The 15,517-nt window shown below is 43.4% G+C and overlaps 1 protein-coding gene across 1 annotated transcript; it reads left to right on the forward strand.

The window, feature by feature from the left end:
- Positions 1 to 2,629: 2,629 nt before the first annotated feature.
- On the forward strand, positions 2,630 to 15,467 carry RBSN (rabenosyn, RAB effector). The gene is made up of 11 exons (XM_066195103.1): positions 2,630 to 2,995; positions 4,240 to 4,383; positions 6,158 to 6,258; positions 6,881 to 6,926; positions 7,021 to 7,182; positions 8,096 to 8,337; positions 9,153 to 9,223; positions 9,990 to 10,076; positions 10,502 to 10,604; positions 11,031 to 11,105; positions 12,011 to 15,467. Exons 1-11 carry the CDS (start codon positions 2,833 to 2,835, stop codon positions 13,094 to 13,096), a joined length of 2,280 nt encoding a protein of 759 aa, XP_066051200.1. The 5' UTR covers positions 2,630 to 2,832; the 3' UTR covers positions 13,097 to 15,467.
- The last annotated feature ends 50 nt before the right edge of the window (positions 15,468 to 15,517 follow it).

The raw sequence follows: 15,517 nt of genomic DNA on the forward strand, positions 1-15,517 counted from the left end.
ACACAGTCTCCAAGAGCACCTGTAGAATTGCAGCAAGGTTTAATTTGCTCCCAAATACCTCTTCCTATTGCAGCTAGCTGAATGAAGACAAATCAATTTTTGAAGCGCTGTAAACTGAATGGCTTTGGACTGACCTGGATGTTTGCACTTTGTGAACACTCTCTATAAGGAAATATGGTAAGCCTGACCAAATAATAGCAGCCAAAGCCTTACTGTTTACACCAGCACAAAACTAGATCCTGCTCAATGTCTGTTAAGGGACACAGAAACTCAAACTTCCCTTTGGGAGCAAATTGATATCATTCCACACATCACTGCATCTGGCATAACTTTGTAGTATCAATTATCTAATTGTTTCTGAGATATTCCCAGTAAGTCTAACACTCTCGTAAAGACCCAAATCATATTGAGCAGGTACAGTCACTTCACGGGAAACGAGCTCCTCAGGAGGGGCTAAAGACCACTTATATTCAGAAACAGGCAAACAAGTGGCATTTTTCTTTAAAAAGGTTGAATGAAATTTCTCTTTTCAAGAGTGATTGACTACACCGTGTTTTGTCAGTACTTGAAAAAGACTCATTTGGCAAGATGTGTTAACATATCTGTGGTCAAATGCAGAACATGCAAAGGAGCACAATTAACTGAAGATACTGTGAAATGTTTGATTTCTTGTGCACACCCCAGCATGCCATCATCCTTCTCACAACCCACTGCAGGCAGTCCTCACCGCATGGTTTGTATGCCAACAGGAGGCTACCAGACTTCAGTTGTTGTATTTACCAGTTTAATTAGCCTTTAAGACTTTATTTTTGAAAAGGAGCAGTTACTGAAGCTGTGGAGAGACAGGCTTGAGGAAAGAGCTTGCTGTTCTGCTGATTCTTACTACCTGGGAACGGCAAGAGAGGATGGACTGCCCCCCCGGTCAACAGGGCTCAGAGCCGACAGGCAGGAGAAAAACCTTTCCAGCAAATGCCTGTGAAATCCACGGTCGAGGCTCCCACAGGCCCTCGACCGCTCTCAGACGTGCTTGCTGTGCCATCTAGCGACTGCCGCGTCTCCCATCCTTCACCCAGCCCTTCTTCTGCCCGTTCCCTGCCCACCTGTGACAAACCACGCACACGAAACAGGAACCTGAAAACTGAAATACCAACAGAAACCTCCCCAAGAGCTCTGCACCTACATGGATCTTGCAGCTCTTCTAGAGACACGTGTGTCGCTGTAGCGTTTTCACTGTTCAGTGCGTTATAACAGACGACAAAAGGGACAAGGAACAACAAAGGTAGCTGGTGGCACAGGAAACTGTCCGGCTCTAGCAAATCCGGGGAGGTAACACCACAGCAGGTGAATCCTCTGAGACACTGAGCCTCAGGCTCGTTCCCTTCCTCCCCATCCCACCACGCTCCGAGCTGAAAAGGTTCTGAAGGACTTAAGCTGGAGGGTAGAAGAGCAGGGTATGATGAGTAAAAGTCCACCTTTAATGGACAGGACTCAAGTGTAACTAGCATTGCCAAGAAAATCTAGGTTATTTATTAGAAAAATAGATTGTAAGAAAATGTCGGCTTCCAAGAGCTTGTAATTTTAACACAAGAAGCCGAAGTGTGGTTACACACTCCTTCTGCTTCCATTTGATCGGGAGTGCGCGAGAGAAATGACTGCTGCCAGCTGAGACTAAACAAAAGCTGGCATCAGGAAGAGGACACTGAAAAGCCCTGCCGTCGATTTACACAGCTCTTCGTCAGGAGGCAAGCCGTGCGATTCCTGGGCTCCGCCTGTGGCTAAGTACGTCACCGGCTGCTCTGGTTTGCAGACACTTCCTTTAGAAGAGTCGCTAGGCTGGGAAAGGGAGCGTTGAGCGTGTTGATACTGGCAACCTCCGGAGCGTGCACAGCGGTTAGGACACAAAGCACAGACCCACCAGCGCTGTGGGAACGGCCCCGGGGCGGCGGGGCGGGAACGGGCAGCGGCGGGACGCGTGGTTCCTCATTTGACAGCACCGTCCCGTCCTGGAGAGGACTCTGTCACCGCACCTCTGCGGGTCCGTTACCGGGGCCTAGTGCAAGGCGGCCGGACACAGCGAGCGGCCCTGGCCGCAGAGGAGACAAGGACCCGGCTCGCGGCCCTCCGCCTCCGCTCCAAGCGCCATCGACAGCTCTGCGCTCGGCAGCCTCCTCCCCGCCATCGGACGGGCCCTCCTTGTCCCCGCCCTTTCCTCTCATCGATGGCTCAGCGCTCGCCCCGCCCTCCGCCGCGTTCTGCCGCTCCCGGCAGCCGGGACGGGCCGCGGCCGCCCTGCTCTGGAGACAGCCACTGGCGGCTCGGGCGCTGAGGTGAGCCGGGCCCGGGCCCGGCCCCGGGCTTTTCCCGGGCCGTCCCTGGGCTGCGCCTGAGCCCCGGCCCTCAGGCGGGCGGGGCAGCCCTCAGCCGGGCGGGGCAGCCCTCAGCCGCTTCCCCGCGGCGGGCGGGGCGCCTTAAGCTCCGCCCCTCTCGCCGCTCGCGCACAGCCGCGGCCCCGCCCTCGAGTGAGGCGCGCGGCCGCTCCGCTGACCTGGGCGGGGCCTCGCGGGGGCGCGCGACGGATCGGGATCGGGATCGGGATAGGGACCGGGATCGGGATAGGGACCGGGATCGGGACCGGGACCGGGATCGGGACCGGGACCGGGACGGGAGCCCGGGACGGGAGCCCGGGAGGGGCTCGCACCCAGTCCGGGCCCTGCCCGCCCGCATCGTGCGCCGCCGCTGGCACGGCGCTGGCCCGGCTCGGTTCAGGCTGTGCCTGCGGGCCATGCGGCCCCCGCGTCCCGGCCGCCGGTGAGCGCAGCAGGCGCGGCCGCCATGGCGTCGGGCTGCCCGGCGGCCTTCGGGGACCCGAGCGAGGTGCGCGAGGGCTTCCTGTGCCCGCTGTGCCTGAAGGATCTCCAGGCGTTCCGGCAGCTCCAGGCGCACTACGAGGAGCAGCACTCGGGCGACGACCGGGACGTCAGGGCGCAGCTCCGAAGTAAGGACGGCCGCGGTAAACGCGTTCGGCTTGGCCCTGGGAAATCCCTGCTCGTACTTCCAGTGCTCCCAAATGTCTGACAATAATAAAATATTAATGGGAGGGACTTACAGGCGAGGCGTGCTGTTCCAGTTTTTCGTAAGTCTCGGGCCAAGTACAGTATTTACCTTCTCCCGATACTTTCCATAAATTGATTCTAAAGTAGGTGCTGAAGGACATTGCCCTTCGAATGTCTGATATTATGCACGATTTTTGCTATTGACCTTTTTGGGTTTTCTGTTTGTTTTTCTCTGAAAACTCAGAATTACACTGTAACGCAGCGAATACCCAAGAATTACTTGAAGACGGTGGAGAATCTGGGGAATCTCTGGTACTTGCCAGGCTCCAGTTCATTAATTTCTTGTTTTGACAGTAGATAAAACTGTGGTTGCAGTTAAAGTGTGAAGTTAAGAAAGGTTGTTGTTGGGAAAACATGGAAAAGCGTGTGGGTGGTGGAGCTGGCAGGAGATGCTGGGAGTGTTCCATGTCTGTTATGGATTTCCACCTTTCAGTAGTGTTTGGAAAATCTCTTTGAATATTCGCCTTTTTTACCCCCTTGTGTTCACAATGTCATCATATATTGAGAGAAAAATATTTAAAATCTGGTGATCATCCTGTGTGTTTCCTGCAAAAATCTCTGTTTTTGTTTTAGTATGCTAGAAATAGCGACCTGGCAGTCTTGATTTTTTCTTTTCCTCTTGAGATAGACTTCTGAAGTATTAATCAATTTTCTTGGTGAAACTCTAACCCTAGCAGTGGACTGTTTAGTACTTTGAAAATTGTTTATGTGTACAAGCACACTGAAATTTGTGCAATAAGATAAGGAATGTGTTGAACATCCTTGAATCTGAAGGAAATAATTGGGAATTATGAGAATTAAGATAAAACTACATGATGCCCCATGTTGTGAGACAGGTGGCATAGTTTAGGACGTGCTGCTGTTTTACAGTGAAGTCCCACAATGGAGTGTTCTGATCTACTGTCTTCTCCTTAGGACCTCATGCTGCTTTATGACAGACAAAGAGCGCATTTTGTGTCATCTGTGGTGCTCTGAACTGCATTTTTGTTCTAAGAATGTTTTGAGGATAAACTTATCCAGGAAAAAGATTCCTGCTAAAAGAAAAGGGATATTCTATACTGTCTTCACATGATGAATATTTGGTGACTACCTGATACGTTAGATAACTGGAGTTTATCTTTTTCAGATCTAGTCCAAAAGGCCAAAAGAGCAAAGAAGAAATTGCTGAAACAAGAAGATGATGACAGAACTGGTTCTGGGTCTCAGGAGCAATATGAGTCATTCAGCTATGGTGGAGTAGATCCATACATGTGGGAGCCCCAGGAAGTAGGTAGGAGAGCCAGAAAGCAGTACACAGTGGGGATAACTTACCATCTGAATTGGGAAAGTGCTACAGTATTGCTGAAGTGGTTTGGAGTTGTGTCTGTGCTGCACAGCAGGGTGTCATGGTTTGCACACTGACTTTGAGCAGCCCATCTGCATTGGGTGGAGTGTAAGGAAAAGAAAACACAGTTGGTGGGGAGAAGAAAAGACATGTATAGAATCAGTACCCAAACTATCCTTCAGGCAGCTGTTTGTCATGTCATTGTGCCTGTGCTGCTGAGATCTCCGTAATCTGTGTTTACATCTGTGCAACTAGCTTCATCTTGTGACTTTACAAAACAGATAATCCACTCATTAATAGATAAGTTTTAAGTATGTAGAATCCCCAGCTTTTGGGCTACACTTAAAGTAGCTGTTACTTTGCATATTTGACAAAAAGATTATCCATTGATTTAAACTTTCAGCTTCTTCCTTGGATTTGAGGTGGTGATCACCTCTTATTAAAAGGGGGCTTACTTTAAAAAACCAAACTAAAAAAAACGAACAAACCTGGCTCCTCTGAATATAAACTGCATTTCTAGAATTTCAAGGATAAGCTGACTGAGCCGGTAATTATACACACTGCTACTGACAATTGCCTGTACTATACCTGAAATTCTGTGGTTATTTTTGGAGAAGGAAGCAGCACCATTTCTTGTGGATCCTGGGAAAGTTTCCACTATGGTGCTGACAGACTAGGACTGAGTCCTTTGGGTCTGCAGGGTCTGAGTTCTGTATATTACTATACTTTTGACTTTGTAACTATTTGAGCAACAATCATACTGTAATTATTAGCCAAGAATTAATTTAGGGAGAAGGTTTATGAACATCAGAGAGGTGTGAAACGGCTTTCTGATGAGAGTTGAGAAGATGAGCCTTAGGGATTTTGGCATGGAATTTAATGGATCAGTGAAAGGGATTGTGTCTCCAAAGCAGTGGCTTTAATCAGTTACCCAGAGGGACTCTTTCACTACTATGAATGCATCTTTGGGGATTTTTTGGTTCATTAGTGTGAGGAAGTGAGATTCTTACATTTACATAGGTAGCATCAAAAAGCAACATCTGATTTTGAGTTCCACCAGCTGGAAGATTTGGTTGGTTGGTTTGGGGTCTTTAGTTTTTTGTCTATAACTTTGATTTTTAATACCTCACCCACCTTATTTGGAAAAGGAGTAATCTTAAACCAACATTATCAACTGTGAATTGTACATGTCTTAAAGAGATGCTGTATTGTTTGTTTCAATATTTGGTGATTAGTTTTCTAGAAATCTAAACTGTCATCAAGGATTTGATTCAGACCCCTAAAGGTGTAGAGATGATCAGAAATAAAATTGCTGCTGCATAGATCTCCAGTAGTCCTTGGGCTTGTCTCTTCCCTTTGTTCAACATGTAGCCAGGAAACTAAAGGGAGGCGTTTTTTAGAACACTACTAGTAGGTAACAGCTTACCAAATGTAACTGACAAATGAAGATGGAGAAAGAAAATTGTTGCAGCTGTTCTCTCTAACATAGTGCTACTTGGTTTCTGCTGTAAAACACTGTTTACTGCTAGCCTGAAGATTAGTCTTCGACCTGCATGTTTTATTTACAGCAACACTGTGAAAATGTAGGATTCCAATGTGTCTTTAAAATTGAATTTGAACATGAGAAAGGAATGGGGAAAAGAAGAGACATCTGTTTTACAAGTGGCATTTAAATCCAGAGTACTTGGGTGACCAAGACAGCTTTTTGTTATCCCTGCAGGTGCTATGAGAAGCCATCTTTCTGAATTCAAGAAACACCGAGCAGCCAGGATTGATCACTATGTTGTTGAAGTCAATAAGTTAATAATCAGGTTAGAAAAGGTAAATTTGGTGCTTTTTAATATTCCAGCCTTCTAAATGTTTCCTAGATTTAAAAAATTCTGTTTCAGTATGAAGTATGCCCATTTATCTAGGAATACACTTTATGAAGAGTACTAAACCACGACTCTCTTTACACATTACCTTGAGTACTGTGCATGGTTTGACCCTGTGCCGTGGGTATGATTTCTGGTTCTATGCACTGTTTTCAAGTCGAAGATGCTACTTCCCCATGCTTCATGAACCATCTGTTCTCCTGTTTTATTTTCTCCATCTTTTACTTTACTAAATATTTTCAGTCATGATTCTTCCAGCTTCTCATTATTCAAAATCTGTCAATGGTACACCTGCATTTTTGGCTCAGATGGAGTAATGTTGGCTGCAGTAAGGATTATGTGCAAAATGTGCTGATTTGTACAGGTTTGACAAGTCATTGTTTAGTACTGGTATTAACACGGTATTAGAAAAAAATATGAAAGTTGCATAAGTCCGGTGTAAAACCAGCTGAAACTCCTCTCTTAAATATGCCAGGTTTCTTTTACTTGTTGGGTTGGGTTGAGTTGTGTTGGGTTTTTTTCCTTGCAAAAGTATAATTTTCTTAAATACATTGTTTGTCTTCTACCAGCTTACATCATTTGACAGAGCAAACACTGAGTCAGCTAAAATAAGAGGTTAGTGTGAGCTTACCTGAGACTATTTGCCCCTATAGTTTAACCAGCTAGTGAATTAATTGAATACCTACATGGTGTGTATTGCTGCTCACAGCCATAGAGAAGTCTGTGGTGCCTTGGGTCAGTGATCAGGATGTTCCATTTTGCCCAGACTGTGGCACCAAGTTCAGTATCCGAAGCCGACGTCACCACTGCCGCCTCTGCGGGTCTATTATGTGCAAGAAGTGCATGGGATTTGTCAGTCTTCCGTTGGCAAGTAAGTGCTGTAGAGTTAATTCTTCATCTTCTTAGCTCACTTTGGCTGCATCCTGGCTCTTTGCCATTAGGAAAATAGATGCTGGTAATAGTCTGCTTCTGCAGAAAACTTCCATTTAGTTTCATGGAGACACTTGTCTGTGAAACAGAATGCAAGGAATTATTTCTCCATTCTTTGTCTCTTTCTTCTTTAGATTTGGAAGTGTTGCATAACACTGAAAAATTTACTAGAAGTAATGGTCGTAATAATAAATAGTAAATAAATAATAAGTAGTAAAAAAGTAGTAACTCCTGGTAAATATAGCTATTATTTATTCTACTGAGTACTATAACTATGGAGCTATTAACTTTAGGAACTGCCAAGGTTCTTGACATTTAAGAATATTGTGGATATTTCCAGTTTTGTCTGCGTTGTTCTTATGTTGGACCTTGGGACAACAACTTAGGGAGATTCATGTATAGGCCTTTAAGAACCCCTTTAAACTTTTATTTTTCTCTTCGGGTGCACTGGAGAGGAGACTATTTTCTGTGAACATAAATTACATTAACTGTGCCTTTCAGAGTGTTCAAGCACAATGTCTGGACACCATTATCATGCCTGTTCTACACATTGTTTAGTGACTGTGCGGGCTCAAACATGAGAATGGTTCTAGGCATAAATAAAATAGGTGATGCTCAGCAGTCTGCTTTCTAGCTAGTTTTAAATACAACAAGATTTGCAGTGAAGAACCAAATTCTGACTTGCAGTCGTGGTTGTCGTGCAGTCCCTGCATGTCTTTCAGCAGACTCTTTCTACCTGGCTTTCTAGTACCACCTGAGTGTAAAGTTTCTGTTAAAGGGCAGATTGTTTGTGTTCGTAAAATCTGTTGGCTTCTCCAGTTACCGTAAAATTACCTGTGTATTATAATTTTTAGGCAAACTCACTAGTGCCAGCAAAGAGGCCTTGGGTTCTCACACGAGCCCGAACTCCTCGCCCAGCAGTGTCCACGGCTCCCGCCGTGGCAGCATCAGCAGCATCAGCAGCGTCAGCTCTGTTCTGGATGAGAAGGATGATGAACGAATCCGTTGTTGTCAGCACTGCAAAGACACCTTGTTGAAAAGAGAGCAACAGATTGATGAGAAAGAATACACACCAGAGATTGTGAAACTCTATGAGGTAGGTCAAGCTCTGTGCTACAGTGTGTCTGCAGTGGTCACTACTTGACTTTTGGCTTGTTACCTCATGCCTGAACTCTTACTTTATGACTTAATGTTGGCTTGTGCTAGTAGAGGCTGTTGGGTGTTTATGCCACGTAACAAAGACATATCTGAAACGTTGAAATCAGTTGCAATATAGTACTTATGCCCCACATTAATTTCATATACATCTTTTTAAAATGCGTCTTCATTCATTCTCATCATCTGGAACTAGTAGTTCAGACATGCCTCTCAACATTGTGAACTTGTTTAAACCAGTGAGTGATATGCTGTGCATTTGATTGGTGGGCTGCACTGGACCATAGGACTTGATGTCACCACTGTTTGTCCTTACACTGATGGCAAATGCATTTTTTGAACCACCTCTATCATTGCATTCAAATGTGCTTCGCAGCAGGTACTGATGATCACCTGATACCTCTTCAGGAGAGTCCATAAACTCCCTGGGTTAGTATTAATGGGGGTTTTTGGTGGTGCTCTTGTTAGTGAAGAAATGTAAGGCTAGAAGTTGTCCAAGTCATCCATTCAAACAGCTTCTCTATTCAAAGTCCACCTTGCAGGGGTACAGCAAGTCTTTCTCTGTTCCTGACAATGCCATACTGTTCTGGGGGTAACTGGAGAGTCTTGTAATTCCTGAGTAGTTAACGTGCCTGTCATCATGGTTAACTTTAAATCTGTGCAAGCAGCATGAAAAGATTCATGTCAACATGTTCTTGCATTAGTGTTTTAATGTCAGTTCTTTTTTTATACATTTTGTTTTACTATTGTAACAAGAAACTCCGACTCTGCATGGAGAAGGTTGACCAGAAGGCACCAGAATACATAAGGATGGCAGAATCGCTAAAGTAAGTCCCATTGCTGGTTATGTTTGTGAAGACATGTATTTTTCCTCTAAATGTGTGGGAAGTAGTAAGGAAGTGGTGTACTAAGGCTGCAAGAGTGTAAATGAAAAGAAAAATCAGTGTTTCATTATCTACTCTCTTCTGGATGCTCTTCAAACAAAGTAGTATTGAATTAATTATTAATGGTAACATACAGAGAAGTTGTTTGATTTGTTAATTTTTTTAAAGCCGCTTTGCAGTGAGGCACTACTGTCATGCTTTGACATATCATCTTTGCAAAAAAAGTGCTAGTGGAGGTAGCTATTGTGCTTTCATCATATAGTTAGTTACTCAGCCAGAGATTTTTCCCACCAAGCTGCCTTGGAAAAAATCCCCACAAAATAGATATGTTTGCTAAGCATGTGTACATTTTAGATATTACCTGTAGAGTGGCATTTTTGTGTTGTAATACAGTTTCTCCTAGAGTAGTAAGTAATAATATATAAGTATATAAGTAATAATCTAAATATATATATTATGAAATAATTGTATTTAATAATAAATACAGTTCTCTTCTATGAAGTGTTCATGTTCACAACATGATTATAATTTTCCAGTTCTGTCACAAAAAAAAGTTTTTTAAACATGAGCTTCAAATAAAATCATTCAGCCCTTTAATGTTAGCAGTTCTTACCATTGTGGAATCTTGGTCATCTTGGGATAACTAGTAGTGTTGTATGTGTTGTTAACTGGATGCATGACTTACAGTAAAGTTCTGTTTATTCCTTAGTGCTGGGGAGACAGCCTACAACCTTGACCATGCTAATGACTTGAGGGTGGAGATTCAAAAAATGTATGAATTTATAGATGCCTTAAGGTAAAAGATTGTCTCTCTCCCTTTTCCTCCCAGCATGTATGTATCTCTGTTACAACTTTACTGATTATATGGACGATCAATTTGTCTGCTCAGTTGTCAAGAGCATTTGGAAAGGTAGATGCTGTTCCTGTACACTACCAATTTCTACTTTCTTCTCCAGCCTTAAAATTCATGCCTTCCCCTGCAGCAGGAATAACGAAGCATAGAGGAGACAAGTAGCAGCACCATTTAGGGGAAAGGAGTTGTTTGTTTGGGATTTGTTTTTCTAAGGCTGGGAGTGAAAAGCGTTATAAATTGTAATATCCAAAACTGTTTATCTAAAAGGACATCAGAAGTTTTTGATCCAGTATTGTTTCTTGGCTTCTGCGGTATTTCTCCTGATTTTGTTTTTGAACTGATGAGGCTGTATCTTTTCTTTGATTCAGTAAGAAGATTTTGAGTCTAGGCTTGCATGAAGATCCTCAGCCTCATCCTAAAATACTACAACTTCAACGAATGATAAGATACTCAGCTACACTTTTTGTTCAGGTAAATAGAGCATATGCTGTGAGATGAATGTACATTTTAGATCGTGTTCTCTTCTTTGCCAGGCATCCCTGTGGTTTGAAACTATTTTGACAGGAGCCTTAGTTCTACATGTTTTCTGCATTTTCTGTAGTTCCCCTAATGACTTATGATAGCCTTAAATAAGCTGTCTTGAACACAGATCTTGCACTCAAAGCAGCATTGGGCTGGGGGAACCCAAGAGGTGTGTGAGCCTTGGCTCTTCCTCGTGCTGGGGTGTGAGCCCACCCAGCAGTGCAGCTGTGGCAGCAAAGGTGTGTGCAGACCTGCAGCAGGGACTGCAGTGTAGAAGCATCTTTGGTTTCTGCTGGTAGTATCTCTCTTCTCAATGACTTGAAAAATGGGCTGAATACCTGCAAACAATAGTGTAAATGTTTCAATTTTTGCCAGGAAAAACTGCTTGGCCTAATGTCCCTGCCAACCAAGGATCAGTATGAAGAACTGAAGAAGAAGAGACTGCACATGGTAAGACAGGTTGGGATCTGTTATATCTTGTATCAGGTCTTCTCATAGATGTAAGCCTGGGAGCTCTGTGGGTATGAGTAGTTGCCTTCAACACTGGATTTCAGTTTGTTATTTTTTTCATCCATATCATCCCATTCCCTTTTCCAGGGTTTTGCCTAGCTTCTGCTTTGTTCTGCCCGGAACAGAAGTAGGTGGGCACAGAGCTGGACACTTTTAGAAAGCAGCAGGGACTTGGGTGCATGGGCTGTTTCTGCTGCAGTGCATGCAGATCAAGCCCACTTTGAAGTGAGTGTGTTAGTTTACACTGACTTCGAAATTGTGTTCAGGAATTCACTTAGAGAAGTAGAATTTGGGAACTTCTTTCATTGGTGGGAAAGGACATACTAGAATAAGGACGTTTCTGCAGGGAGAAAGGCTTTTTTTCCTTTAGGAGGGAGGACATAATTAATTATAAACTAAAACCAGCTTCATCTTGAGGTATAAGATGAGAAATAAGAATCGTCCCACTCCAAACACCAGTGTTATCAGTGATCTTAAACACTGATGTTCTATTACAGCTGTCTGCTGTAATCATATGTGATGCAATTAATATCCAAATCAATCTAGGCCACTCCTTGCATAGCTGCATAAGGCATTTTTTTCCTCTGTAAAGAGAAATGTTGGTCCTATTTTCCCTCAAGTGTGTAGAGGCAGATGTCATGGGTTTTTCATCAGTATCATCACAAACTCATGGGAAGCATGTAAGGAAAGGTATGAAGGTAAGAATCTTCTGCAAATAACCAAAATGGCAGCTGATCCCTTTTAGCATCAGCCAGCAGTGTCTTAAGATCAGTGAACTTGTACCTATGGATACTTGAAATTTTTCAAGCTCATGGTGTTTTCTTTCCACATGTTTTTTGGTTTAGGTCGCTCTTGAAACCCAGGGAAAACAGGAGGAAAAGCAGAAAGAGCTTATCTCCATATCTGCATCTGCAGTTAATGGTGATGAAACTCACATTAAAAGAGGAACAGTCAGAAAATCTGAAGGCTGGTTACCCACATCTAGCATTTCGAGAGAGAGCGAGAGAGCAGACCCACTTCTTCAGCAGATTGACAATATCACATCCTTTATTAAGCAAGCAAAGGCAGCTAATAGGATAGATGAGGTCCACACATTGCAAGAGAACCTGATGCAGCTTCAGGATGAGTATGATCAACAACAAACTCTGAAAGCTATTGAGCTTTCTAAAAAACAGGCAGAAGAGGAGGAGATACAGAGGGAGGAACTTCAAGTCCTCCGTGAAAAAGAGTGGGAAAGAGAGCACCATAAACTCATGTCTCAGCATTCAAGGACACGCTCCTTAGACTTCAGAGAAGTCAAACAGCATTTGGATGTTACTTGGATCAGAGGGGACACAAGTTTTGAAACTCCTGCTGTTGAGCAGCTGCAAGCTAAAGAGCAGGTGACCTCCCCACTCAAACCCCAGAATGCCCCACAGTGTGACAAAGACCAGGATCAGCCAGCCTGTCTAAACCCCTTTGAGGATGAAGCAGATACCCCACAGGCAGAGGAAGATCCCACTAACCCATTTGCCAAAGATACCTCTCCAGTGGTTTCTTTCTCTAACACAGCTCAGCAAAGTGATAAAAAGGAATATAATCCATTTGAAAGTGAGGAGGAGGATGAACAAAGTAATGGAGCACCTGGCAGTACTTCAAACCCCTTTGAAGAGGATGAAAATCCATTTGAAAAGCCTGGGGGCAGCTGGAATTCAGGAAATCCATTTGAAGAGGGATCCTCTACCAATCCCTTTGAAGTGGAGGATGGCAGTGAGATCTCTGGAGAGGAGGCTATAGAGGAAGAGCTGCTTCTCCAACAGATAGATAATATTAAAGCTTATATATTTGATGCCAAACACAGTGGACGACTGGATGAGGTGGAGGTACTGACAGAGAATTTAAAGGAACTGAAGCACACATTAGCAAAGCAGAAGGAGAAATCTAACTGCTGAAGCAGCAATAGGGCTGTGTAATAATTCAGTCTGCTGTTAAGTATGGGAAGGTAAAGCAGATACTTGCAGACAGAAGGGGTACAGATCATCACGAGAGGGAACTGGGAGAATCCTGACTTTAAAGCACTTTCATTTAGACATTGCCACTACTACGGAGTCTTGACGAAAGAATTACTGAGGAATGCTGCTGGTCTCAAAAGCTTAGAGTAAGAAATTTTAAAATAACTTTTTACAGCACTTTTAATGCTAACTGGTCTTACTGAATGCTTATTTTGGTGCAGGGGTTAAGTGCTAATAGGGAACTATGATATGGAAGTGGTTGGAATGTTAGTTTGCCCTCTTTCCCACTTTCTGCTGTAGTGTTGGCCTTTCAAGTGTGGCTTTGACTAAAAAGAGATGAAAACTTTTCTAAAACTTCTTCATCCCCTCCTGACCCAGGGTAGCAGAACTGGTAATGGTGTTCTGGCAACGTGCTGTTAAAGAGCTGCTGTGATTCTCCAGGGTGCTGGATGTACAGGCTCGCAGATCAAGTTTGTGCAATGCTGATAAATACATAAAAGGGATCTTAAGACTGAGAAGAACTTTCTAACTGATCTTAGTATGAGTAACTTTTTAGTGTCTGTATAAAGCTTCCCAAGTAAAATTTGGATGCTTCTTTTCATCACTTCTGGTTTCCCATTGCTCTGAGTGCAAACAATGGTGTCGTAGCATCATGCTGGCTTCAGACCTGCTCATGAGGGAGCAAGCATTTGCTCATTTCCAGGGGAAGAAGCATCAGGCCAGCACCACTTCTAATATAAAGGGTGAACCTCCCATTGCTAATTACATTATGGAAACTACACATTCCTTTAAATCGTCTGGGTGACAGAATGATCATGAGAGACTGGAACACTTTGTTGCAGCACCCAAGCAACAAAAAATTTTGTTTATAATAGAAAGCTGAGATGCCACTGAAATCTTGTGAAAGCTGGAAGACAAAGTCTGTGCCTGCAATAGTGCCAAATGGCAATTCTCTCTCCTGTTAGATTCCCCTCAATTTTTATGAGAATCAGGCATACCTGTTTTAAATAAGGAACTTCAGATTGAAGACCTCTTGTGATCCTGTGGCCTGGGGGATGACCAGGTGACAGCCAGTACCTGTGATGAAGGAGGGCCTACAGCTGGGCAAATGCAGGGTTTTTGAGAAAGATTAAATCTGAACTGCTTTGATGTTTGAGAGGCACAGGCCCATCCATCAGCAGGAATGACTGTTTGCAGCACTGGTGGTGGTGAGTTAATCTGAAAAGGTTTCTTTATTTAAAGCTGAAATAGAGGACAATCAGGCAGATCACACTGTGTAGCACTAACAGTAGTGGGCTTACTCAGAAGTGTGAAGTTCTGTGGAATGGGACATATCTTTTATTGATGTCTCTGATATTGGCATAGCTGTAACCCCAGCACTACTTAAGATTTTAGAAACAAATAACTCTTACCTGAAGAGCAGGAACTCTTGTTCCTAGCTCTAAGTGGAGGTAGAGACTTGCAGAACTGTTGTTTAAAAATACTAAACCACCTATACCCTCACTTCATACCACTATTATGGGATTGAAATAACTCAGACCAGCTTGACTTTTTCAAGTAAAGGATACCTGATGGTCTGTCTGGTGTAGCCTGAAACTGGATTTGAAAGGTGTGCAGAAGAGGTTGGCTTAAGACCACAAAGTTCTTATACTGATGTTTTATTAGAGCTGATTGAGTCCCCAAGTGTTATTTTGCACCAAGTAGAAGGTGCTTCTGAAAGGTCTTGACAGAACACAGGTGCTTTGCTCCAGATTAATGAAGGCAGCAAAAACTGTTGATAGCTAAACAGAATCCCTGGAATAATTTAAGAGAGGTAATATTAGGCAGTTACTTAGGACAGAATTGGGTGACAGTCAGGAGGGTTGCTTCCTGCACTCTAACCTAATGCTTTTTGAGGTATCAACATGAAAAAATGTTTCAGTGGCTTCAGTTTTCACATTAAAAAGTTGTTTTTTCTTTCTTGCAACTATCCTGCCTTGTTTATATTTTCTGGTAATACACTAATAACTGAAGTATTCTTATTGCATATGTAATACATTATTTTTACAAGCAGGTAACAGACTAGTATACCTCATGATCTTTGTCAGTGTTAAATGTGATAGACTAGACAGCTAATACTAAAATCATCTCCAAAGTGAAGACCTTTGCTGGTATACAGACCGCTTTGAGGCTTGCAAGGCACAAGGGAATGAAGATGTCTTAAGCATAAAGCTCAATAACTACTTAGCATTGACTTTTGTTACAACTGCATGCACTACTCTGTATGAAAACTTTGTAAAGAAATTAAATAAAACAACATGTTTATTTTGTGTTGTGTTTGTCCTTGACAATTTGTACAGGATGCTTGAATCAGTGTGAAAT

This window comes from Chamaea fasciata, unplaced genomic scaffold, assembly GCF_029207755.1.
Source record: "Chamaea fasciata isolate MVZ Bird 193981 ecotype frontalis unplaced genomic scaffold, bChaFas1.0.hap1 SCAF_13, whole genome shotgun sequence".
Classification (NCBI taxonomy): Eukaryota; Metazoa; Chordata; class Aves; order Passeriformes; family Sylviidae; genus Chamaea; species Chamaea fasciata.